The 26,515-nt window shown below is 39.2% G+C and overlaps 1 protein-coding gene across 4 annotated transcripts in view; it reads right to left on the bottom strand.

Moving 5' to 3' along the window:
• Positions 1-26,515, bottom strand: part of wwp2 (WW domain containing E3 ubiquitin protein ligase 2) — a 50,754-nt gene that overhangs the window by 5,825 nt on the left and 18,414 nt on the right. For 2 of the 4 annotated variants that reach the window (XM_067503041.1, XM_067503042.1), the window contains exons 10-17: positions 18,655-18,829; positions 8,903-8,957; positions 7,405-7,486; positions 5,541-5,669; positions 4,095-4,173; positions 3,262-3,333; positions 2,991-3,079; positions 1,099-1,258 (exon numbers count right to left, since the gene is read on the bottom strand). In XM_067503041.1, the coding sequence (XP_067359142.1) occupies positions 1,099-1,258; positions 2,991-3,079; positions 3,262-3,333; positions 4,095-4,173; positions 5,541-5,669; positions 7,405-7,486; positions 8,903-8,957; positions 18,655-18,829 (841 nt within the window). Of the gene's footprint in view, positions 1-1,098; positions 1,259-2,990; positions 3,080-3,261; positions 3,334-4,094; positions 4,174-5,540; positions 5,670-7,404; positions 7,487-8,902; positions 8,958-9,194; positions 9,375-18,654; positions 18,830-26,515 lie in introns of those variants that run through there. The other 2 variants (XM_067503044.1, XM_067503043.1) reach the window with 2 other exon arrangements.

Below are 26,515 nucleotides of genomic sequence, written 5' to 3'. Positions count from 1 at the left end.
GTACAGCTGAAGGGAAAATCTGTTTTTTCAGTAAGTGGGAGTTCAATCTGTGTGAGTGTGGAAAGTCCTGCCTTATTCCAAGAAGGGAAATCTGGGTTGTACACTATCAAAGCCTGATCTTGACATTTCTAAAGGGCTTAAAATAAGATTTGTTGTTCCTTACTAGGCTGTAAAGAGTCACAAAACAATTTCTCTCACAGTTGACTGTCAAACAGATCGTCTACAAATAACATTCAATTCCACTGCCACTTTGCACAGTAGTGGTCGGTCAACAAACTTTACAATTACAGTTTAGCACATTTATATGTTTGATTGTATCATCAAAACAGGAACTGGTAAAATAACATAACCAAAGCATCCCTGGCTCAAACCCAGCTGGACACCTATTTTGCCCGTCAAAAACCTCTCTGTATTTCTAGAGCCACAAACAAAATAAATACAAATGTGTACACCTATGGGCATAATTTTTTAATTGTACTGATTATTAAAAGGATAAAACATCTCTGGTTTCAGCTGTTAACAACTATACTTAAATGTATGATTTAATAAACATGAATTGGTTCTTCACAGGAACCTCTCCATCCACATTTCAGTTTTCATCTTATGGTACTGTCCATTCCCACAATTCCCATGCAGTCATGAATTAAACCCTTATTTTCAGGTTGGTTTACAGATTTAAACTCCCTGTAACAGGTGTGTTAGGGGAAGCTGAAACAAACTATTTTGCTCACTTGACTACATGAGCTAGTTCACTTGACTAACTGTTGAGAGAAACACAATGCGTTTTGAGTCATGTGTAGTACAGTTTCTAACCACCACCACCATAACAAGCTGTAGGAAAAAACGGCAGCATTTGTTGATAGTAGTTATGAGTAGATAAACTAAGCTTGTTTCACAAGTTATTATTTACCACCTGATTCGCCTGACTTACTATACCTACAATGCCACCACCCCAATCCCACTGTTAACATCAAGTGAGTAAATTTATCACAGGTCTTGAAACATCAAGTCCTCTCACCTACTTAGACCTTGAACATTCCTGGAAGCAAATAAAATCCTTAGTGTCATTTTAAGAAAACTATTTTGAATGAAGCTCACCATGGCTATAAAACGTCCAATGAAGCGGAAGTATGTGAGGTGGTCAGGGTTGATGGAGGAAGCAGGGTTGATTTGCAGACAGTAGTTGTTCTTGCCAGCGTATTCAAACAGACAGTACATGGGGTTCAGGACCTCGTGGGAGAGCAGGAAGAACCACTCCCTGCAGGGCGAGAGGAGAGAAGACATCAAACCAGGAAGGTATGATCCCATCTGTAGGCCTGAGATGCTCACACATGACAACAGGGATGTACTTTTATCTGTACTTTTATCATGTCAGGAATCAATGCATACACTGATTCATCTTTCTTTACAAATTACAATTGCACAATGTTGGAGAAAATTTTTAGCAAATTCCATTTGGAGGCCAAACTCCATTTTTATCAAATTCCAAACAGGTGACAAAAGGGTGATGAAAACATAAATACTGACAAAACAAAAGTCACAGTGGACTTAAACATGATTAACAAGGACAATGTAGAAAAAATAAGAGAAACACCACCAAAATAATGATACAGTACATCAAATTGACCAACAAGCCTGAAAGTTACCAGGTATTTCTGCAGGTTTTGATCATAGCTGTAATAATCTCTACTGTTCATTTAATTAGGTTTTTTGTAGGATTATTGTATAACAAATTGGTTTCAGAAACTTCATAGGTTTATTTTAACCTGATTTGTTCTCGCTGATTCTAATTTTAATGTTACAGTAAAAAAAAAAATCATCAAATTATAGTCTGAAGTAATTCATTCTAAAATATATGTACAAACACAGTGTCAATAAGGGAAACATTTAACATTTATTCAAACTTTGCAACATGCTAACAGATGAGACTAGTTGTTAGCCACTGATTCCAGTTTTCACACTAAGCTGAACTATCTAATGGTTCGAGCTGTATTGGTATCATAAGATTTGGATTGACCTTCTCATCTCCGTAATGAGATTTTGACACAGCAAATATGACATTTTAATCATCAGCTCTAGTGGTGTAAATAAAATTACATAGCACTTTAACAAATTTGCACACATCCTTCAATGCAGATTTGCCATAAAATTTACATGACTACAAAACAGATTACTAAGGATAATACCAACAGGGTAGAATTTAACACAGACTTTGAAAGGATGCATGTTAGAGAGACTCAGGGCCCACCACCACCAACTGCAGCACCAGAACCAAGCACTCCCAAGGCCCCTGCCCTCCCCCTTGGGGTACATGGGAGGGGAGTATGAACTGACGGACGGACGGACGGAGACACCTCCCAACATCCCGTCCGTGGTTCTACCCTGTGGTAGAACAGCATGATGTCACCTACCATAGGGTAAAACCACTGACGTGACACCGGAGACAGACACACAATGCAAAACCAAACAGAAAAATGAAAACACCGGCAACAGAAAAATAACATATATACTAAGAGAAAGACCTGGAACACAGCACACACGGGACAGCATGGAGACATGTGATGGGTAGGAGGGCAGTAATGTTGTATGTGGGAAGAGGGTGTTCTATGGTTTTAGGAGCTGATGTTTTGGAGCAAGAAGTTATTTACAGTATAACCTCTGCGAGTTACCAGTAAGAATTTCTCACAAACACACACACACACACACACACACACACACACACACACACACACACACACACACACACACACACACACACACACCAATCTACCCTTAGATGAAAAAAATCCTTCCTGGAACTGCATCTAATGCCAATTTAATTCACAGTTCTGGAGCAGGGTAAGTTGGAGGTCGACAAGTAGCAGGAAGAGAACAAATAAACCATCACCAACATTTAAGCACATATTTAAAACAAACAAAAAATACACAGTCCCTGACAAACACCAGTATGATTAAACAGAACAGGATGCTTGTTTTGTTGCTGCTCTCACCTGGCAATGCCGCCGTAATCCAGCCCCTCTTCTCCTCTCATAATGATGTAGAGTCTGCGGCGAAGGTCGTATGGCTTCACATTCATTATCTGATGACAAAACATATTTGTTATCAAAAACCACATTAATATACTTTTAGACAATGTTAGATAAACAGAAACCCGGATACACATTCTGCATGAAATTCTTACAAACATCTATATTGTATATTGATGTATGCTTAGATACTTGCATATATCTATATTAGATATATGCTTTGTGCATTTCTGACCTGTTGAAAGGAGTCCTCAAACAGTGTCTGTCTAGACACTGAGATCTTCACATGACTGGGCAAGGCATTGGACTAGATGGAAAAAAAAAAGCAGATTAGTTCCCTGAACCAATTATTCCACCATAACTATAACCTTTACCATAACAATATTCAGTTTTGACCCTTCAAATGCTCTAAAGTCAACATGCATCAGTTACATATAAAGTATCTTTTGGAGGGAAGTCTTTAAAGACGCTATTAATGTAAGAAAGTTTAGCCACAAACATAGTTTAGTTTCATTTGCAAAGGTTTCAAGTGTCTCCAAGTGTCCTCTGAGATTTCTGCTTGAATTTATTGGTTTAAATATAAAATAATTCTGTGTCTTTACAAAACAGCCTCTCCATTACTCTCCATAATGCACAGATCTCACTACCAACAGTTTTCATTTATACTCCTGAACGTTTAAAAAACAAACAAAAAAAAAACTGTCTTTAAACTGTTTAGAGTGTATATAATGAAGATGATCCACATGACCAGGGCAATAAATCAGGGTTTCTGTTTTTGGTCAGAAACCCTAACATATTATATATATATTTTAAATGTGATATGAGTGGAACAAATTCAACTCTATTAATTTCCATTCCACTGAGATGGAAGTTAAAAAATCTTAGAGACAGAAAAGCTGGAAAGACAAACTGCATTGTTGGATCATGCTAAAAGTAGGTGTAAAAATATGTTCTTTCAGAACTTGGGTGACAAGGTCCAAATTCCAGTAAAACACACTAATATAGACATCAGGGCAACGTATGTGGACAGAGAAACGTTTGTGGCTGCCGGCTCGAATTAATACTTACATGGCACAGGAAACGGAACTGGTGGTATTTCCACCTGAAGCTGCGGTCGTATGCGCCGGGTGAACCGCCTTGCCGCGATCTGCACACACACAGAGTGAGAGAGAGAGAGAAAAGAAAAACATATTCAATTTTACACTTCTTTACCAAAATCCACAAGCCCTAAAATATAAATTGCAGAGTTAATCATATAAAACAGTTAAACTGATGACTTTGAAGCCTTATTGACAGTTCAGCTGATCAGCAGAAAGTTTAAGTGGCTCTAATGTTTCCTGCAGCCATGTTTGGGTCAGAGACCTGGTAAAAATTAACTTCACACCAGTCACTATGCTCTAAATGACGACTCAGTGGGTCCGACACACAGAGGTAAGTCTGGGCTTGCAGCTGTGTTAGTATAAGCTCCACCAAGCCTCTCGCTCCCTCTTACACACACACACAAACAAAGGTTATGTGCCTAGTCAGCACTGGAGAGGCTGAGACGCAGACAGAAAGAAAGAGAGAGTTAAGACAGATAATGGGAGGAAAGGAGGAGAGGAGAAGAAGATGGAGGCCTCTAATGTGTTGGGTTAGTGCTCACAGAGCTGCCAGGCACATCTTGGTTTGGGTTAGGAAATGGAGACCGCAGCAGCAGAGCCCCGGCTTGGACACACACACACGCACACGCACACACACACACACACACACACACACACACACACACACACACACACACACACACACAAATAGTGACGACTCTTTCAGAAGGCCTCCATGACCACCCGCCTAAAAATATTTTTAAATATCATCAAGAAAAGCAGCTTGCAGATGCACTCACACACAAACACACTATCTACAGCGGCCACCAAATGAGGAAATACAGACTTGCATGCTGAACTTAACACAAAAAAGCCCCTACACTAGTGTGTACACACATATACACACACACAGCAGTGCAGTCTGCAGTGGATCTGCTGTCGCACATCTGCACATTCTCGTGACTTTGCAGTGAGATTTGAGACCGCTTCAGGGCAGTCATCCATAGCCTGAGAGAAGAGGGGTGTGTGTGTGTGTGTGTGTGTGTGTGTGTGTGTGTGTGTGTGTGTGTGGTTCAGTAGCATGAACATGTTGATGGGCGAAAAGAGGAGTTTTACTGTTAAATCTGGGACTTTGAATTGGTTTCTGCCTAAAATGCTTAAAAACAGGCAAAGAAATAAAGACAATGTGTAGACGATGGTCTCAATAATGATGATGATGTAGTTAAGTTAAAAGTACAATTTTGACCTTTTTCCATGACGCTTTAAGGTTTTCACGCAATAGCATCTGCAATGCATGTACTGTGCTGTCAGACGTAATCAAAATCACTGTGCAATGATTTAAAAAGTGTTAAAGTAGTTTTTGCCTCAGTCTCTGACATAGTTAAATTATTTTCTATAAAAAGCAGGTTTGGGAGGAAGGGCAGACAATATTTACCCTGACTCAAACCCGGGTCGAGGGTCTTTAAAGGTGGTGGTGCGCAAGTTGTGGTCCACAAAATATCGGACTCCCTCTGCGGTGTACTTCATCTCCCAGCCCGGGGGCAGGGGGTGCTCCTTGATCATCCTGCAACAGGGAGAGGGGGCAGTGAGCACGGTCGCAGCCGGAGGGGCCCTGTCCTGGGGATGAAACTAACACGCCTCCCTCCAAACTGGTGTCTTTAAATAAAGGTCTGGAGACGAAAGCAAAACCTGCAGCGGCCATGCCTTTGTGGAGTTTAGTCTAAAGCAGGTTTTGACTTCTTCAAAATGCTTTGAAACACTGGACACCACTATTATGGGCCAACATCAGACCTCAATCCTCAAACACTTGTAGCTGAACATTACATAAAATGCGTCTTTGGTTATTTTGCAATTGTTTGTTTTTGTATTAAAAAACAAAATAATAAAAAGTAACACTAAGGTGGTGAAAAGTAAGTCGATTTGTTTAAGCACTGTAAAGTAAGTTTCTTAGGGTTTTCTACTTTAATTAGTATTTCTATTATCTGCTACTTCATACTTCAACTTCCCTAGCTGTTAGAGGCAAAAACTATGATATAACTATTGTTACTTATAATATATTTCTGAATTAAATTATTCAAACTAAAAGAAGAATAATCTAAAGACTTTATTGATCCCCAGTGTGAAATTCACAAGATACCAAGCAGTGCATAAAGAAATTCAAATTATTTAGATTCAAAACATCTAATCATCTAAAAAGTGTATAAGGTTGTTAAAATAGGCTTCATATTATGAATAAATCAATAATTATAAGCGAATATTAGCATTAATGTCAAACGAGGCATTCTGCTAAATATGTTTTTTTTTTTTTGGTAATTTTACCAGTACCATTTGAAACTAACCATTGTGTAGCATTAATTCTATACAGTGACACTGCTACTTTTACATTAAAGTACTTCTTCAACTACTGGAATTAATAATAAAATTTACAATATACGCAAGGACATGTCATTTGCAGCCATCACTTTTGTTTGGATCACAAAAAAGAAGCACAGCTTCAGAAATAGAAAAACATTTTTTGTATTCCAGATGGTTGGACCAGTGTTTGAAAAGTGTGGAAATATCTTTAAGACAGCAAGCGCTGCCTAATCATAGTCTAAGTTTCTCAATGTGACTCTAATGTAAAGTTAATAAATGAGAGGCATGACCTGGGCCAAGTAACCACATGCCCAACTTGCTCTTATGTTGTCACGAAGAAAGATGAAGATAAACTGCACGGACAAAAAAAAAAAAACTGGGACGTTGTAATAACGTAGTGGTTGGTAAAAAGGTATGGGTTACATTTTAGTGGCTGAGGTGAGAGGAAAATAATTTTAAATCTCTGGAATTGTTTAAATGACAACAAAATAGAAGGTGATGAAAGAAAAGTGATCAGATTGAAAAAAGTAAGTCTCCAAATCCCTCTGGAGTTTGGGAACAGTGATAAAAACTACAGTTCAGCTATGGTTCCCACGCATGTAGAAATTGCAGTGAGTTTGTTTTCAGTACGAATGAGGTAATCAGTAAAATAAAGTTTAACGCGTTGTTGTAAACTTACCCTGAACCTTACAAAAATGGGTCATATTTTCCTCCTTCCAAACACCACTCTTTATAATCCCATTATATTCCCGGACATTTCGAAACAGTGGGAAACATGTTTATATATCTGATTATATCATAAATGTAGGATCCACTCTGTTGTCATAGTAAACTGTGTACGACGATTCTATATTTTCTGTACAAACACCCAAAGCGATGTACAATCTAACAAGCAAGCAGACACATGCACATGCATTAGCACTTTTTCAAGCTTGAAGTCTCACCCTTGGGTCCGTGGATCGTCCCACTGAGTCGTCCGTGTGTTATGGTTGACGAAGTACACTCTTCCATTGTCCTGGCGCTTCTCTGTAGACACAAATGGAACGAGATGGCACGATTAAAAGTAGCGGCACAAGTGGGACCACTTTTACAAACTTACAGTAGTGAGAGAGAGTGAGAGTGAGAGTGAGGCAGAGAGAGAGAGAGAGAGAGAATTGCATCATAGTGCGAGAAAACCAGCATGTTTGTGTGGTATTTCACTGAGGCCCAACTGAATATCTCACCAAGGTAAAGTGCGTACTGAATGTGTGCTGGTATGCAAGTATGTGGAGTGGAGACTTCTGATTTAAAAAAAATAAAAAACTGACCACACAAAAAATAGTAACCCTGATTTCCTCTTTGTAAAAAAAAAAAAAAAAGAAGATGATTTTTTTTTTATACAGAATGGTATTTGGAAGATTTGTAAAAAGCTTTTTGTGTGTGTGTGCATTTGTGTGTTGCACACCACTGGTTTCAAGAGAGTAGCTGGTGCCCCATCCTCCTCCCACCATCACTCTGACATCTTTTTCTCATTAACAGAAGTGTGTGGAGGGCCTAGAAACAGTGGTGCTCACATTGCAGCTCTTACCAATGCTCCTTGACTCACTCCACCCCCCTCCACTATAAAAATCAAGTTTACCACCAATCCCTGGACTACTCTTTCATTTGCCACTGTCCCTTTTCCTTACTCCTTTCTTTCCTCCATCTTGACGTACTGCAACATGTTGAAAAGGCATCGTGGGTAGTGATATGAGGGTGCATGTGAGTGTGTGTCTGTGTGATTAAGTCTGAAAATGTTGGTGGGCCGTGAGCTGCCAGCAGTGTTCGCTTATGAATGAATGTGTGTGTGACATGATTCTGCAAGGATTGCGTTACTTGTTTGGGAAAATGTTGCATCATAAAAATTCTTATTATTAATGTGGACTGAGTAAATGGAATATGTACAGTGATAAATTAGGATAACATGAGCACAGTAATCAAAAGAAATCCAAATTTTCCTCATTATCAATCCATCAACAACTGATCTGCTCACTGTGGGCTGCAAATATCCTCAAACAAACAGCAAAAGCCACACAACCAGCATGGTTACTAATGTTGGATATAGGCTTAAAATTGTCAAAAGGTGCACAGGTTCTGTTAGGTGCAGCAAACCGCACTCTCTTATATCTGCCTGCAAGAATAAAAACACATTATTAATGACTTTGACAAAATCAAAGAGCCGGTCTTTGTATCTTGTCAAAGTGCATTGCTTCACTGCTGACTACTGGCAGGAGTCATTAAAAACAGCTATGAAACTGGTGAGAGTTGCAGGTTTAGACTGAAAAATCCAGTCCTGACTCACCAAATTTACAGCTCTGCCAGACAGAAGAGAATGGACTGGGACCAAATTTTAACTTAGCTCAACTCACTGTTTTTTTTAAACTCCTGAAGTTTCTGTACAAGGAATGTTTTCTGCAAACTTACCCCATCCAGGAGGCAGTGCGCCGAGAGGGTCATTTTCTACCAGAGCACCGGACGGCTGAGGGATAAGCAGAGAGACATAAAACAAATCCAGTTAGGACACCTTTCTGCCTCTGTCTTCATCCTGCTGTCTTTAAGTGTTTGTCCTTGTTGCACAGCACAGTGTGAAATTTTGTTGCTTAGGTCTCTCCTTGCTGTGTGAAAGTAAGGAAAGATTTAGGGGGGAAAACAACCCCAAAAAGTGCAGAAAAGAAGAAAAACAGTTGCAGATGACAATGAAAAAGAAGAAACTCACTCAGTTCCAAAATTCGGATGCGGGAAATAAAGTCTCAGTGTCTCACTGAGGATACTTTTGAGTCAGGCTCCTGTGTGTGTGCATGCATGTGTGAAGCGCAGAAAGTGGAGGGGGTGGCTCCTCTCTGCTGCAGCGATGAGGGGCAACTGAGGGAGCTGCTCGTCCGGCTGCTTGTATGTCTTCCAACAACTACATGCTCAGTAGGAGGATAAAACAACAACGCTGTTCCAATGAGCTCACTGGCTGGATGCAAGCCCCACCCCCCCCAGCTTCCCGCTCACCTCCTCAAACACACCCTACCTCCCAGCCCCCACCTCCTCCACCCTGGCACCCCTCTCTTCTACACCCTGAGGCCCTCCACCTCCTCCTTTCTCTTGCTCTCTTCGAGCACTGCTGTGAAAGTAGGCAGGAAAGTGCTATGTCTGAGAGAACTGAGGGGACATTCATGCTTGTTCCAGACCGAACACCTCCCCTCCTACACCCACCCGCCCCACCCACCACGCCTCATCACCCGCCGCCCCAACCCACCCTGGGCCTGACAAAAGGCATCTTTATTCACCCTGAGCCTGGAAACTGCAGTGGGGTTTACTCAGCCTGCACTCACGCACAGAGAGAAAAAAAACTGTGCGTGAGTACATGTGTCTGTGCATCATTGTGTGGAAAGTTTGTCCGTGTGGCAAACATTCAGTCAGTGTGTATGTTCATACGCTGGAATATACACAAACACACATGCATATATCATCTCGAGTGGAAAAGTAACTGAAAAGATGCTTGTTGGGAATTAACAACCACTGATGGGTTTTTATGCTAAAACATGTTTGCTTAGGTGTGACACAAACAACTTCAACAGCATTACCTGCATCGCCATGCAGAGAAATGGTTCTGCTAATGACAATATGTTCCCCTTGTTAATGCTGCAGAAAAGAAAACGTTTGCGATCTATATATTTAGCATTTTGTGGAAAATGTTGGCTCATTTTGAATTTGATGGCAGTAACACATCTCAAAAAGTTAGAACAGGGGATGTTTACCATTGTGTAGCATTCCATCTTCTTTTAACAGCTGTCTGTAAATGTCTGGGAGGTGAAGAGACCAGTTGCTGGAGTTTAGGAGAGGAATGTTGTTCCATTCTTGTCTGATGCAGGCTTCTAGCTGCTCAACAGTTATGTACCTTTGTTGTTTGATTTTGTTTTTAATTTTATGATGCAATAAATAGTTTCTATTGGTGAAAGGTCTGGACTGCAAGCAGGCCAGTTCAGCATCTGGACTCTTTTCCTGGGAAGCCATGCTGTTGTGATGGATGCAGTATGCGGTTCATCATTGTCCCCATGAAATATGAAAGGCTTTCCCTGAAAGAGACATTGTTCGTTTTTAAAACCTCTGTGTAGTTTTCAGCATTGATGGTGTCTTTCCAGATGTGAAAGTTGCCCATACCATAGGCACGAATGCCCCCCCAAACCATCAGTGATGCAGGCTTTTGCACTGTCTGCTGATAACAAGCTGGATGGTCTCTCTCGTCTTTAGCCTGCAGGACACGGCGTCCATGTTTTCCAGAAGGAATTTGAAATTTTTATTCATCTGACCAAAGAACAGTTTTCCATTTTGCTTCAGACTATTTTAAATAAGATTTGGCCCCCCAAAAAACTTGGCGGCATTTCTGGATCATGTTGACATATGGCTTCTTCTTTGCATGGTAAAGCTTAAACTTACATTTGTGGATTGCACTGTGAACTGCTTTCACAGACAGTAATTTCTGGAAGTGTTCCTGAGCCCATGCAGTGATGTCCAGTAGAGAATCATGCCTGTTTTTAATGCAGTGCCGCCTGAGGGCCTGATGATCACATCTAGTTTTGACCGTCAGCCTTGTCCCTTGCGCAGGTTTTTCCTAATTCTCTGAATCTTTTATATAGTGTACATTGTGCGATCTTCAAATCTGTGCAATTTTACATTGAGGAAATTTTTTTTGTAATTGTTCCACATTTTTAGATGCAGTTTGTTGCAGATTGGTAACCCTCTGCCCATTTTTACATTGGAGAGGTGCCGCCTCACTGAAATGCTCCTTTTATACCCAGTCATGTCGCTGACCTGTTGCCAATTAACCTAGTTAGCTGTCAAAGGCTCCTCCACTTGTTTTTTTATTTGCAGCAATTACTTTTGCAGCCTTTTGTTGCCCTTGTTCCAACTTTTTTGAGATGTGTTTTTTTTTTACCTTTTTTTGAGTGTTGCTGCCATCAAATTCAAAATGAGCTAAGATTTTCCATGAAATGGTAAAATGTCTCAGTTTCAGCATCTGATATGTTTATGTTATATTGTGAATAAAATATGTGTTGATAAGACTTGCAAATCCATGCATTTTTTTGAATTGGGGTTGCTTCACTGTCTATTAATGGGTGGTTTTGGCAGCACAGGTAGTGCTTGTTGTCCTTTGTTGGCTGCAATGATGTGAAAAGAATCAAAACCTAAAAAAGTTGGTAGGCCTTCAAAGAGTTTTCTGACTGAGACTTACTGCAGCACAAAAAGTGATGATTATTTCCTGAGAAGTCATAAAGTGGAGAATTATCCACCAAATGTCAACGTCACTTTACGCAGCATTTCCTTAAGAGAAATATGACTGTGCCCATTTAAAGTAGCTCAGTCATGGAAACTGTGAGGGAGTCGGGATGGAAAGGACTGGGCCCTGCCGGAGGAGCAAGAGTGGGCACATACTGCAACAGGGTTAAAGGGTGTGTGTGTGTGTGTGTGTTTTTCGCTCCATCGACAGCCAATCTATGCCCCTGCGCCCCACCCTTATGGCTTTTCTGTGACTAAAAAAGGTAAAAGGAGAATATAATGATATAAAGACATGATGACTTCATTCTGGCTCTGACCATTTAGCTCCTCAGCAGCTTCCAGACACAGCGAGGCCAGAGCAAGAGAAAAGAAAAGAGAAACTGGGGAAACAAGCCAGGAAGAGAGGGAAAAAAGCAGTTTGTTGGAAGAAACTAGTAAAATAAAGTTTAGGTGTTATAGATCTAGAAGAAAAATCCCATAAAGGCCTGATTCACGGCCAGAGACCACAGGTGAAAATGGAGATTTTAGCTGTTCACTTTTTAAACACTTTAACAGAAGATACAAGATTAAACAAAGTTAGGTTACATATGTGCAGCAAAAAGGACTCACAACTTGTTTTGCACATCTTAAGGGAGCAGAGAGGCAAAACAAGTTGAAAAACTTAAGGTCAGTGAGTTCATTAGTGACCTGACCATGTGTTAGAGAAATGCAGGTTCTGGCTGAAGAAGTTTGAAACATGTTTGCTTTTGCTCTAGTATTTAGTATTAAGTGATGCCTGCTTTCCGGGTGCACACAACAAAGTTGTTCATTTACAAATCTTGCTCAATATTTTTGTATTTTGACCTGAACCAATAACATTGAGGTATGTGACTGAGCGGTTTTTGAAGACACTTGCACCTGTGTGACAAATTATCTCGATATACTGTAAGATTTTAACCACAGGTGGAGTTAGAAGGGTTGCACAACTTATTTTGTCTGATTTGTTTTTTTGTTACCCAATTATTTGCATTATAAAATGTCTAAAAACACTAAAAAAAACACTGAAGTGTTTTTCTAAAGCTAAAGATGATGAATCGTTTGGTCCAAGCCAATTTATCCAACACATTCACTTTACCATCACAAAAGAAGGAAGAATTCATCAGGTAACCTCTATAAAAAGTCTTTAACGGACAAAATGAGTTGCTACTATAATATAATTAAGACATTTTCAAATTATAACGCAACTCCCCACAGGGGTACAAGTCAAAAAGTGGGATGTGGTCAAGAGATATGATCCCAGTATGTTGCAATAAGTGAAAAAATAGGAACCAGGGAAAAGTGCAGGTCTTAAAAGCCCTTACACTGCCAATTTCTGGCAGGATTACTGTGCCTATCTGAGGCTTCACCATCCTAAATTATAGTGTGTTCATACACAAGACAAGTCTCTGGCCCAGTGACATACCATTTATTGTCAATGACTTTCTGGGACAGAAAAATAAATTTTAAAAAGAAATTACTAGCAGTTGTTGGTCAGTCTGGCACTGACAGACAGTTTAGAAGCATACAGTAGCATCTAAATAAACATGCTTAACAGGACACACCTCCAGAACTACAGCATCATAAGAGCCCAGCAATTCCTATGTGTGGCAGGAAAGGTACTGGCACGGAAAAGTCATTGTAGACCTTCTATGTAAACTAAACAAAAAAATGCATTATTACATCATGCAAACTAAAGCAAAGCTGTTGTGCATTATATCCAACAGGTTAATAATTATACTTATGATAGCTTTGGGTTTCTGCAACAAGGCGTGGATTCTCAAAGGACTGCTACAACATGCAAGTGTTTGGAAGAATGTAGTCACTTTTTGGCTACTTTTTTGTAGCCACAAAAAGTAATGTGGTATGATGTTTAGCTTTATCCAATCTAGTCGGATTCTTACTCCAACCCCCCCAGCTGTTTGCCTTCTAACATGTGTCTTACTGCACAAACATGTTGAATGCATGAACCTGAATTCCTACCAAATCAGTGAAAGTAATTTTGAATATGTTGAATAACAATTTTCCTTGACTCTGAATCATGTTGTAGATTTGCAAGATGATCAAAAGCCGATCAACAACGCTAACCCAATGTTTTGACAGCAGTTCAGATACGCACTGTATTTCTAACATGGGTGTTACATGGCTCCTAGACTTCACATGAAGCACCATGGCTCTATAACTAAGACCCCAAACAGCTTTCTAAAAATCAACACTGGGGCAACATTATGCCATTTTTTTAGCTTAGTGTAAAGAGGGAAAAGTGCTGACTAAATAAATGCGTGAACTTTACCACACATTAATGTTGCAGCATATAATCTGAGACTCTTTCTATAATCCAACAAATTTAACACAGATAAACACAGATAAAGAAACTGATACAAAATAGGTTTCTGCCATAAAACTAACAAGTATCACTGGCTTAAAAGAATTTATATTACTTTTTGAAAACGTGTTAACACAACCAGCATCAGTGTGGTTTACCTATGTTCTGTTCATTGTCCTTTCATGAAGTAAACCACCTACAAAAGTGCTCTATAGAAATATGATCACTAATGGCTTGTCTGTAAACACAAGTGAGTGTGACATGCAACCAAGTGGACATGTGTGAGTTTTCTGTTCACGGCTGCAAGTGATAAAACACAGGGTTGATTCAGGTGGTGTTGTTAAGGATCCTTGTTCCAGTGAGAATGGACCTAATGTCAGTGAGGGAGTGGGGGGGATGGGGCTGGTGAGGTTAGGAAGAAGGAAGCAATTGAGGGAAGGTGAGGGGAGAGGGCTGGAGGCTGATGTGAGTAGTAAAAACAAAAAAGAGAGGGAGAAAGGCCGAAGTTATTTGAAAAGACAAGAAAAAACAATTAGGGTGTGTGAGAGTTGGGTGAAAGGATAGAAATTAGTTGAAGGAAAGGAGGACTACTGGATATGAGAGAAAGGGGGGAGGAGAGGGGAGAGCCGGAAACATCTCTTAATGACTCTGAGGCTGCACTCCGGGTTTCCTAACGAGCTGCAATTACTCCACACACACAGACTGTAGCTAAAACGTTTGTGTTGTCTGTGTGTGTGTGTGTGTGTGTGTGTGTGTGTATGTGTTTCTGCAAGAACCTGTGTGTTAACTAAGGTACAAAAACTCTCAAACTTTAGTGATTGTGTTAAGGAGTTTTCACAGACGCAATTTTGCACAGTGTTTGTGTGTGTACACACATGTATTTGCTAAAGCACCATGGTCATTTAAGAGAATGACTGGTGTCCTGACCCCCTTAAGTTATCATGTGTTACCAAAAAAATGTGGCACCTGACCTCAACATTGCAGCCCTGTGAACACACACACACACACACACACACACACACACACACACACACACACACACACACAAATTGACATGCTGTGTTTTAATAGTAGGGGAGGATGATAATTGTTTCTGACATATTTTTTTAAGTCATTATTTGGGAGTAATTACTTTTTATAGAAAATCCACACACACACACACACACACACACACACACATATATACTATATACTACTATGTGTTAGTTACACTCTAGTATATGTGTTCATAGTAAAACTATGAGCTTTTTTGTATGCGTTTCCTTGTTCACACACACTGGGGCCATAAATAGTCACTGCTATCAGCACTATGGGCATTCCAAGACCGTGTAGTGTACTATCAACATGCATGGCAGACCAGCCTATTGGCTTTTCTCACACACACTGGGGGAGAAAGGGGACCCAGCTCACATTAACTCAATGTCTGTGTCCCATTGTGAATTTTTCATTGTTCAATTATTTGTACATCACACATAAAATCTTAGATCCCTGGAAAAACTTAGATGCAGGGGAACCTGGTTAATAATCATTAAATATCACACTCAGGCTAAAGTAAAACAGCTTATGTCAAATACAGGAAAAACAATACATCAAATAGTCATCACTGCTATGAGCTGGCATGATGCTGCATGAGATCCACTTAAAATGAAAGTAATAAAAGCTTAACTGACAGAAATAAGTACTGGGCTTTTTAATGCAAATAGAATGTGTTCAGATGCATTTATGCAGAGAATAACTAGGTTATGTATTTTGCTGCAATACTGAAGGAATCACTTAGCTACAACTTGGTTATTTTATCTACGGTCTTGTAAGTAAGTGAAACAAACGTAAGACAGAAAACAATGGAATAAGTTTCTTCTTTTTTGCAGATTGTGACCTTATATTTATTTTTTTAAATCCTATTTCAGAGTAATACTTTTTTCCGTGCATTCTTTTGTCTTTTTGCTGCATTTGGCCTGTACATTTGTTTCTCCCACAAAGTTCTTTGTTTTTTCATTTTTTTGATGATGATTTTTACTTTTTTTTTTAAGGCTGGTTGTGGTGGCTGGCAGTATGGTGAGGGAGTGGTTAGTGCTGGAGCTAGAAGGTCCCCAGTTCAAATCTCATTCAGCCTGCAGGGGCCTTTGTGTATTGTATGTTCTGCCCATGCTAGTTGGTCATTGGCTGGAGCCTTTGTGGTGTGTTCAAATTTTTGTTGTCAGATCTTTACCTTTTATTTTCTGATGACAACATATTAACAGGATTTCAATACTTTAAATGAATTATTACTATAATAAAGCATTACTATAAGACCACCTCAGTAACAGTAACAAAACTGGTGTCACAATCAGCAAAATAAACAGAGTAATAATATGACCAGGAGCCTTATGTTTTCAACTGCCAAGAGCTACTGTAAATGCCAGTGGACAATAAATCAGTAACAGACCTCAACACCTGTTAATGTTTTAAGTTAACTTAAAGTTCTGATGTTCTTCACAAAGGAGGTCTGTTTCTCTGATGCATGTACTTGTAACTGCCAAAATGTCAGATGAGTATTAATGTTCAAAGTTAAATGACCGACTGCAACAGTAAGCTGTGAAGAAAAAAAAACAAAACTCAGTGAATACTTTGGTTAAACTAAGTAATAAACTGCTTCTTATAATTTCAGTTGTTTTTCAAATGACACTGACAACAGCAGCTGCAGGTTGAAATAACGTAAGACAATGGGTGGGAGGGAGGAAAATATCAAAATGTGTAAAAACAAAGTTACAAAAGGGAGAAACAGAATGATGGTTTATTGATAAAATGATTGAAAGATAAGAGGTTTTGAAGAAATGATGCAGTGAAACAGTAGCTGCTAAATACTCTGAGGTTTCACTAATAGTGCATTGAGAGATCTTTGTTATTTTAGTCACTTGGGTCTTACTGTCTGGCTGCAGTCTGACCTTGGCTGCTTCACTAAGGCAATGGCGACTGTCAGGGAACCTCAATTGGGAATTTACTAAGACAAGTTTTAATTTACTTCTTTAATTCCTCCCTATAGCTGAGACCTTTTGACAGTTAGTAGGCAAGTCAACTGTAACGTGCGCCGTAAAGTGCTCATCAAACTCAAAAAGAATGTATGAATTGCCGTCAATCCCACTGTGCATTTGTGGCAATGTGTAAACAAAGTGAAGCGCTGTATTTCAATCTGACCAATAAAATTAGAACAAGGAGTTCTATGCAGCATCTCTACATTTTAGAGACAAAACTGAGACTAGACAGCTTACAAGCACATTGACAAATGTAAGGGAAGACTGTCCAAAACTAGTCTTTTTTTGTAATTATACTTTTGTGAAGTTTAAACAAGTCAGAATCACAAAGATAACTGCATAACTGTACAGTAAAAAAATATTGTTTGTCATCAGCTGCAAAGGATGTGTTTAATTCTTTTGGCTACCTTGAAATAAACAGTAGAAGAAGTGGGGAATTACAAAACGCAATGGTAGCAACAGCTAAAGAGGTAAAGAGATGGAAATCAAACTGAAATTAGAAGAAAAGCAGTGATCATTGTTGATAGACAGCTGTAAAATGAGATAAAACACTGCAACTTGAGGCTGGTTTTAGGGCTGCCTCATATTAGCATATGCATGCACTACAGTCACATAGCAGGATGTGTGTCCTTTCGGATTATCCCGTGAGATCAGGGTCAACACAGCGGATCATGTCCGCATGTTGATTTGGGACAGTATTTACGCCGGATGCCCTTCCTGACGCAACCCTCCCCAATTACTACCGGGCTTGGACCGGTACTGCACAGCTGGTGATGGGAATGGGCTGTTAGGGGTTAACTGTCTTGCCCAGAGACACTTCAACATACAGCCGGGAACGGGGAGCGAACCACTGACCCTGTGGTCCGTGGACGACTGCCTTTACCAACTGAGCTACGCATAGCAGGATGTGCCATGTTTTTGCAGCTTGATACAAAAAAAAAAAAAACCTTGTACAGTTTTCCATGACTAATCTAAAAAGAAGTCTGTCTGCCTTTTTTACTTTCTCCTATAAATCCCAGGATTGCTTCATTTTAAACATTACATTCCTACTCCAGGACCACAGTATCCTGTTTAACACTGAGTGATTATTAATTTGCCACCCGTTCATGGTACAGGGAAATTAAATCAAACTAATACTAGACTCCTGTTTTTAACACAACAGGATTAAATTAAAGACTATAAAAGGTGTAAATAATTGGGAGTCCTTTGTAATTTCACACCATGGTTTAACAGTTTAGTCTGTCCCTTCTTTGCTTTATAGTTAATTTAAAAGTAACTTTACAGCTACTAACCTGTATCCACACTGCACATCGTCAGTCTTTTAAACAAGGTTTTCACAAAATCTGAATTTCACTAAAAGGTGGCTAACCAGTGCCTCTTCCCTGCAGAATCAGCTTTTTCTAAAAATCAGGGTTATACACCATTATAGACAGAGATGTCTCTTTTCACTGTAATTCAACAAATATAAATCACATATTGACTCCACAGTAGTCACGCCTCTGTATCTCATTTACATGCATACTCTGCATGTAAACCTGGCTAGTGATGGCCTGAAGTACCTGATAGAGGAAGCGCTGGCTAAACTGGTGCATGGCGCCCTGCAGCTGGCTGCGCTGGCTCTGCCACTGCTGGTAGTTACGCACTGACTCAGCTGTAGGCCGTTGCCATGTGGTGGTTCTGGTGTTGTGGTCCACATAGTAGAATCTGCCTCGCTGGTCCACTCGCTTCTCCCAGCTGGATGGGAGGAAATAAACATAAAAGGGAGGGTAAGAGACATCTTTATTAAGAATATCAACAGTGGGTAGATAGATTAAAAAGCTACGCTACTGACAGTAGCAGTTATGATTTATAGAGGGGGGAAAAGAAACAAAGGCTAGAAAAGGAAAGAAAACAGAAACAGGAGGGAGACAGTGGGAGGACTTAAAAAGGGACAGAAGGGGAACAGAGGAGTAGAGATGTAAAGACATTGGGTAAATGAGGATAGGGAAGGAATTAAGAGATTATACCACTGAAATGGGTAACAACACTTTAACACTTATTATTTCACATTTTTCACATTTGCTAAGAACCTGTACATGTTAGACCAAAAACCAAACAAAACCAAACAAAAAAAACCCACACAACAACAACTAAAGAACTTTAATATGAACAATTCACCATAGGAACCTTGTTCTACATATTCTGATAATCGGCCTCCAAAGGAAAGAATAAAATGTATTTTTCTTGAGGACTATGTTATCAATGGCCTGAGACTTCAAACACTCCTTATTGCTTACAACAAACCAGCTCACAATTACAATAGCGAAAGAAAGCCCTGGGAGATGGTGGGTTTTGAGTGACAAGAAAGCATTGCGGCATGTATTTGCATGCCAGTGCCATAATTCAGACGTCTATGTATATCTTATGCTATTCCCGAGACTAGAGGCCTGGACATATACAGATTGTCCACAGAAAACACACACACACACACACACACACACACACACACACGATATACATGGTCCCACATGAAAAACACACATGAACATGCATTAGGTCTAGAAAAAAAGAGCAGTTCTCTGTTCCCAGCAGGATGAGCTGCTTTTCTGCAGCTATTCTTATATCTCTGACTTAAGTGCTACAGAATTTAGAAGACAAAATAACACTGACTTCTGTATGCTCAAAAAACAGTGCAGATAACAACAGGCTTGAGAAATGTGCAGTCTTTCATAAAGGCAGGCATATGCGTACACACACACACACACACACACACACACACACACACACACACACACACAAACACACACACACACACACACACACACACAAAATGGAATAAATACTCATATAGACCAAGACAGCACTTCTACTGTTGTCACGATGTTTTGTAACCTTTCATAACTAGCTGGAGTCTCTCTATCACCTCTTTAGCTTGTTAAATGTTTTTCTAAAAAAATAATTGTTTAATATGGTTTCCATGCAATCCCGATGAAAAACTGGTACTGCCATGAATAGGTGAGACAAGCTTAATAATAAACTTTGTCCAGTCCTCCACAGTAAACTATAACCAATCAAAATCTAACATATTCTGCATTCGCTGACTATTTCTAAACACCTTCCTCAAACCTCCACAGTAACCTCCATATAGTAGTATAGTTAAATTCATTTGATTCTGACAATAAATACTTGGAATATAGATATGTGAGCTTTCAGCTGGTGGAGAATCCGCCCTGACATATCTTCTGAGATACTACAATAAAATTGAGAATTCGTGAAGAAGCTATCTGGGTACTGAGGCAGCAAAGCAGCCCCAAATCACGATGCTACTTCCACCGTACTTCACTGTCAGGATGAGGTTTTCATGAAGCTGATCATTACCGTGCCCTTATTACCACACACACACACACACACACACACACACACACACACACACTCCCAAACAATTTTTTTAGTTTCATCAATGGTAAAATTGTAAATGGTCTGCACTTATATAGCGCTTTTCTACCTATTGGCACTCAAAGCACTTTACACTGCTTCTCATTCAGCCATTCACACTCACAATCAAACACACACTCATAAACCGATGGGGGCCAACACTCACCAGGAGCAACTAAGTTGGGGTTCAGTGTCTTTCTCAAGGACACTTCAACATGTGACTGGAGGAGGTGGGGATTGAACCAACAACTGTGAGATTGGTGGACAACCGCTCTACCTTCCTGTGCCACAGTTGCCCATCCAATCCAAAAGTACACATTTTCTCAGTGATGTGGTGTATTGCCAAGGTGCTTTCTGACAAACAGTGATGTTTCTTTGGTGTAACAGAGCCATGCAAATCATGTTTCATGAACCATTTACCATGATGTGCCCATAATCACATCTTCCATTCTGTTTATAAAGTTAATATTATTTTTTGTTGGGAAAATATTTGTGTACAATTAATCACAAAAAAAGTTTAAACTCCTATTTAGTTTCATTAGTTAAGACTCCAGTTTTGTTGATGTCATTTAGCTAGATATAGTTTTTCTAACCTACACTTAGTGTTTGAGTGATGTATCCAAGATGGACACAAGAACAAACTAATGATTTGTGTGTTATTTGTTTAAATCATTTGCACTTGTTCTGATCATATTTTATTCAAACCTAATTGCAGATAATTTCAAAGGGTTCTGTTACATTTAACATGCATTATTATCATCCTCATTATTGGCCAAATAAAGCAGGTTAAGAGCACAGCAGGCTCCAGCATCTCTAATAACAACTGCTCTGGCATTACTGATGTTTATAGTATTTATTCTGGTATGTGATTTAAATAAGACAAAAAAAAAAAAAAACTACTGACAGCCCATAACTCAGACTGACAACTTCAATGTTCCCTCAAATAACTTCCAACAACAGTAAGTTCCAACATCACTCTGAATGGTCATATTATGTATAACTGTGTGAATATGCTGTAAATGGAATTTCTAGGATCTAAGGTTTTGTTTTTTTTTTTGGTGTTTTTTTTGCATTGTGCGGACATATTTGACTGAATCATCATCCTGAAGATTTTTTTTTAGAGGATAGGTTGTGTAAGAATCTGCATAATAATGATACTCTGTTGTCTTCCGATGGTCCTTTCCCTTGTGGTCAGAAATTAATGACTAGCTAATGACAGAATCCCAGGAGCTGGTAAGTTTCACTGTGCTGCTCAAGGACACTTCAGCAGTGGGGATGATTGCAAACACATGGAGTTATTTGGTTTAGGAATAGTCATTCTGACCACTAGGCTTCTGAGTTTCCTTTAAAAGGCAGGAAAAACACTGTTCCCTCTCTGATATTAGCACTAGCTAGTTATTTACTGGAGCCAGGGAAAATCCCAAAGGCCACAGTGGCCTGTCTCAAAGTCTTTACTTGGTTCTGCTATCTGATTTTAAGTCTGTGTACCAGTCATGTCATTAATTATCCATTTCATTAGGTCCACTCATTATGAACTCGGTCTACATTGAGATTATACAATACATCCTTTCTCTTATTATTTATCATCATGTTGACTGACAGCAAACATCACAAGCTCCTATCTTCAGATTATTTATAATAGTTACGGAATACATACATTCATGTATGTAAAAAAAACATATTGGCACCCCTGCAATTCTGTCAGAAAATGCAACCCTTCTCTCAGAAAATTGTTCCAAATGCAAATGTTTTGATATTGACATTCTTGTTGTTTTTGTTTGTATTGGAACAACACAAAAAAACAGAAGAAAAGTCAAATCTAATAAAATTTCACACAAAACACAAAAAACATTCACTGGACAAAATTATTGGCAGCCTTAACTTAATATTTGGTAGCACCCCCTTTGGAAATATTTAATACAACAGGTATTCTATAACAGGTGTTCTATGGGATTTAGATCTGGACTCATTGCTGGCCAATTCAGAAGTCTCCAGCATTTTGTTTGTAACCATTTCTGATTTTCGGGTCATTGTCCAGCTGGAAAACCCATGACATCTGGTGGAGACGCAGCTTTTTGACACTGGCCACTACGTTGCGCCCAAAATTCTTTGGTAATCATCAGATTTCCTGATAAAGTTCACCGTCAAGGCATCCAATGCCAGAAGCAGCAAAGCATCTTTGAACCTCCACCATGTTTGACTGTAGGGACTGTGTTCTTTTCTTTGAAGTCTTCATTTCTTCTTCTGTAAACAGTGCCATGATGTTCTTTACCAAATAACTCTATTTTTGTCTCATCTGTCCACAGTAGGTTTTCCCAGAAGGATTGTGGTTTTGCCAAACTCCAGTCTTTTTTATGCCTTTGTGTTAGCAGTTTTGTCCTCATGGGTCTCCTACCGTATTTTCATTCAGATCGCGACTGATAGTGTGAGCTTACACTGTTGTACCCCTTCTCTGCAGATCAGCTTGAATTTGTTTGTGTTCAGTGTTCTTTATCCACCATTCGAACAATCCTTCGTTGTAATTTTTCATAAATTTTACCATCCCGTCCACGTCCAGGGAGGTTAGCTACAGTGCCATGGGTTGTAAACCTCTTGATAATATTGTGCACAGTGGACACACGAACACTAACATCTGGAGATGGGCTTGTAGCCTTGAGATTGTCTATGTTTTTCCACAATTTTTTCTCTCAAATCCACAAACACTTCTTTACACTTTACACAGTATGACACACATCACAAAGGTTGAGTCAACTTTTCTCCATTTTAACTGGTTGTAAGTGTGATTAATATATTGCCCAGACCTGTTACTTGCCACAGGTGTCTAAATGGACTAAGGTGAAGTGGGAAACTGTCCACTGCATCTGTGGTGCTGTGTGGGGGCATTATTCACAGCACCACAGATGCAGTGGACACACAACATGTGTAACTTGCATAACTATGAAACCCCCATTTATGATGAATATATATAAAGGTGTTGGAACAACAAATGCTGCCATCCAGATATCATCTTTTTCAGGGAATTTTCTATCTATTCCATCTATTTCAGCAAAGCAATGTCAAACTACTACAGGGGTTATACCACAGCATGGATCAATAGTAAGAGAATTTCGGTGCTAAACTAACCGCCCAGAAGTCTGTCACCATTTGAAAAAAAATTGCAGTATTATGAACTAATAACATGACAGAGTGCTGTTAATAGAAGAGGTGATGTAAAAAAGAGGTTTACATGACCTAAATTCAATTTCTTTTAGATGCTGGTATCAATTTAAAAAAACATTTAAAATAAAAAAATTAAATAATTAGCAAATATCAAATTTCTCACTTTAAAATGACAGTGCATTTTAATCTGGCCACCAGCAACTACAGTATGGGAGAGGCCACAGTCCTAACTGACAAAGCAATGATCACAATGAATGCTTTATGATGTACTACATTGTACATAGGCAAGTGTTCTCTTTTGACTTCTTGATTAGGCCTTAGAAAACCAAAGCTAACCCTTTAAAGATGAATGGTTTACTTTAAATGAAACCATTTGATATTTTTAAATTCAGCACAATACTGTTTTGCACAGTATTCTCTATTGTTTAACATCAAACATTAGAAAGCCGTTTATGGTTGAGAGGAGTAATGTGATGAAGACAAGCATAGAGTCATATTAACTTAAGTTGGTTTTAATAAATTTAGTTATTTTAGCCAAAAAGTTTGTTAACACGTCCTGCAACTTAAAGTGAGTGTTTCAGCATGTGTTGCATCACTGGTTACAATTTCTGGAGAGTATCTGACAAAGAGCAGTGTGACTCAGCCATTCATTCTGGCTTCGGATGGCTTTCATTATTTCAGCCTCCGAACCTAGATTGCCTAACTCCCCCAAACCTCTAGACAGTTCCTGGTGTTTACATCTGGAGTGCTAGCCCATCATTAGGCTGCTAATTGATCCTCTGAAGGGCCACAGCAGCCAGCAGCCAACATAGTGGTGGATGGGAGGACTTGTGGCAGTAAAAAAGGACTTTTGTTCTTATGCTCTCGTTCCTTGTGTGGAAAAACTGAGATGGGGGGTGGGAGGAGATTTGGGGAGAAGTGGGGGTGACCTTTTTTCAGGGGGAAAAAAAAGCCTTTTTTTTCTCTCTGTAATCCAGTTTCACACACTGTGAAAGTTACATAAATTTGTAAACTTTCAGACAAGTGCCAGAATTTGGCAGGGTTACTCTGTACCAATTATTATGATGGTTTTAGAACAAATAAAAAAAAACCTTGGTTCTCTCACTTTTTTGCTGTAGATTCTGTTCTCATCCACAACACAACCACTTGATTGTAAATACAAACCAAAAACCACAGAACAAACGTATGTGGACATTTATGTACCATTTATGTCCAAGTTTGGACACTGTGTAAATAAGGAAAAATGTGATGATTTACATATTATTTGTAACCAGCTTTTGATCATCAGTAGTACAAAGACTAATCAAATGCTTATTTTTTTTTTTAAATATTTGCTCATTTTGAATTGAATGCCAGCAAAATGTTTAAAAAAAAAGCTGGGACATTGGTATGTTTATTACTGTGATTTTCTTGCTTGATATAGGATTTTCGCCTTTGTTATACTTTTGGCTTCATAATGCACCACATGCTTTCCATTGGTGACAGGTCTGCAATGCAGGCAGGCTTTATTACTAAGCCATGCTGTTGTAATACAGGCAAAATGTAGTTTAACATCATCTTACAAAAATAAATCCCTCCCTAAAAAGATATCTTGATGGCAGCATTTTTGCTCCAAAACCTGTGTATATTATTCAGAATTAATAGTGTTACCCATGCAATGTGTATTAATGCACCCTTATACCATTAGTGATGCTGATTTTTGAACTCTGCACTAATGGACAGCGCTAGAGATGAGACATTTTCCAGACTTTCTCTAGGGTGGGTGTATGTGTGAACGCAAACGCCCAATTCTGTTGGCCCTGACATTACCTGGACTTTACACAGCCAGTTCCCTAGTGCAAAGTCCGGATTATCTCTGCTAGAGCTAATTTGCGAATAGAGAAGGTAATACTCCGAGAGATTCACCATGAGTGAGCGGACCTGTTGAAGACGTCCATTTCCTGCGATTGCAGCAAAACTGGGCAAATACAACGTCGAACTGGAAGGATAAAACTCTGTCAGTAAGGGCAGATCTGTTGTTGCGCCATGTCCTACCCCCTGCACGAAGTGCCCAAGCACCACCCCGTGCACAGAGTATTCAACTCAGCTGCATGTTCCTGTCTGCAGCCTTTTGTTATGCATATACACAGTTGGAGAAAGCGAATAGAAATCTGGTTATGAAGATACATGGGAAAGAAATCTGTGTTCTCTAACAGAAATCTACCTGGGGAAACCATCCTTCCCTAATCCCCCATCCAGATTTCAGACACCAGCTTTCTCATTTAAGAAAACAGCTTTCACAAGAAAGCAGACTGTAACCTGGTTAATTAAGTTTACCGAAACACAAAAATTGATACTTCTTATCTTCAAAGGAGAAGTAGAAGCCCCCCTTCAGATTTCCCCCAAAAATACAGCTATAAATGGCACTATTGTGAGAACAAAAATGCTCTCACAAAACACATAGTAGTTAATGCATTATTGTATAACCTCAACTAAACCTTTACATGATCAAATTAACCTACACATTATTCAGAAGATTTAAGTCCTTTAAGGGCTAAAGTCAGATGATTGGATTTTAGACCTTTTAATGGCTAATGGTGACCCTGTGTTCAGTCTCTTTACACAAGCATCTAATAAATCTTGGCCCACTAAGAAAATAATGACTTTCGGCACTCACCTCACATATAGTACACATGAAAAAAAACAATATAAAACACTTTCCTCAGCAACAAAAGTTTCTCACATGCACAGCTAGTTAATCAAGAACATATCAGGTGTAATGTGTGTATGTAATATGGTGTCCAACTTCACTTGGTAAAGGTGAGACGCATTTAAAACCATGTTTGATTTCTATACTACTTGGCACGC

Source organism: Channa argus, chromosome 4 (assembly GCF_033026475.1).
Source record: "Channa argus isolate prfri chromosome 4, Channa argus male v1.0, whole genome shotgun sequence".
Lineage (NCBI taxonomy): Eukaryota > Metazoa > Chordata > Actinopteri > Anabantiformes > Channidae > Channa > Channa argus.
The sequence above is the reverse complement of the archived record's forward strand: the minus strand, read 5'-3'. Positions and strand labels throughout refer to the sequence as shown.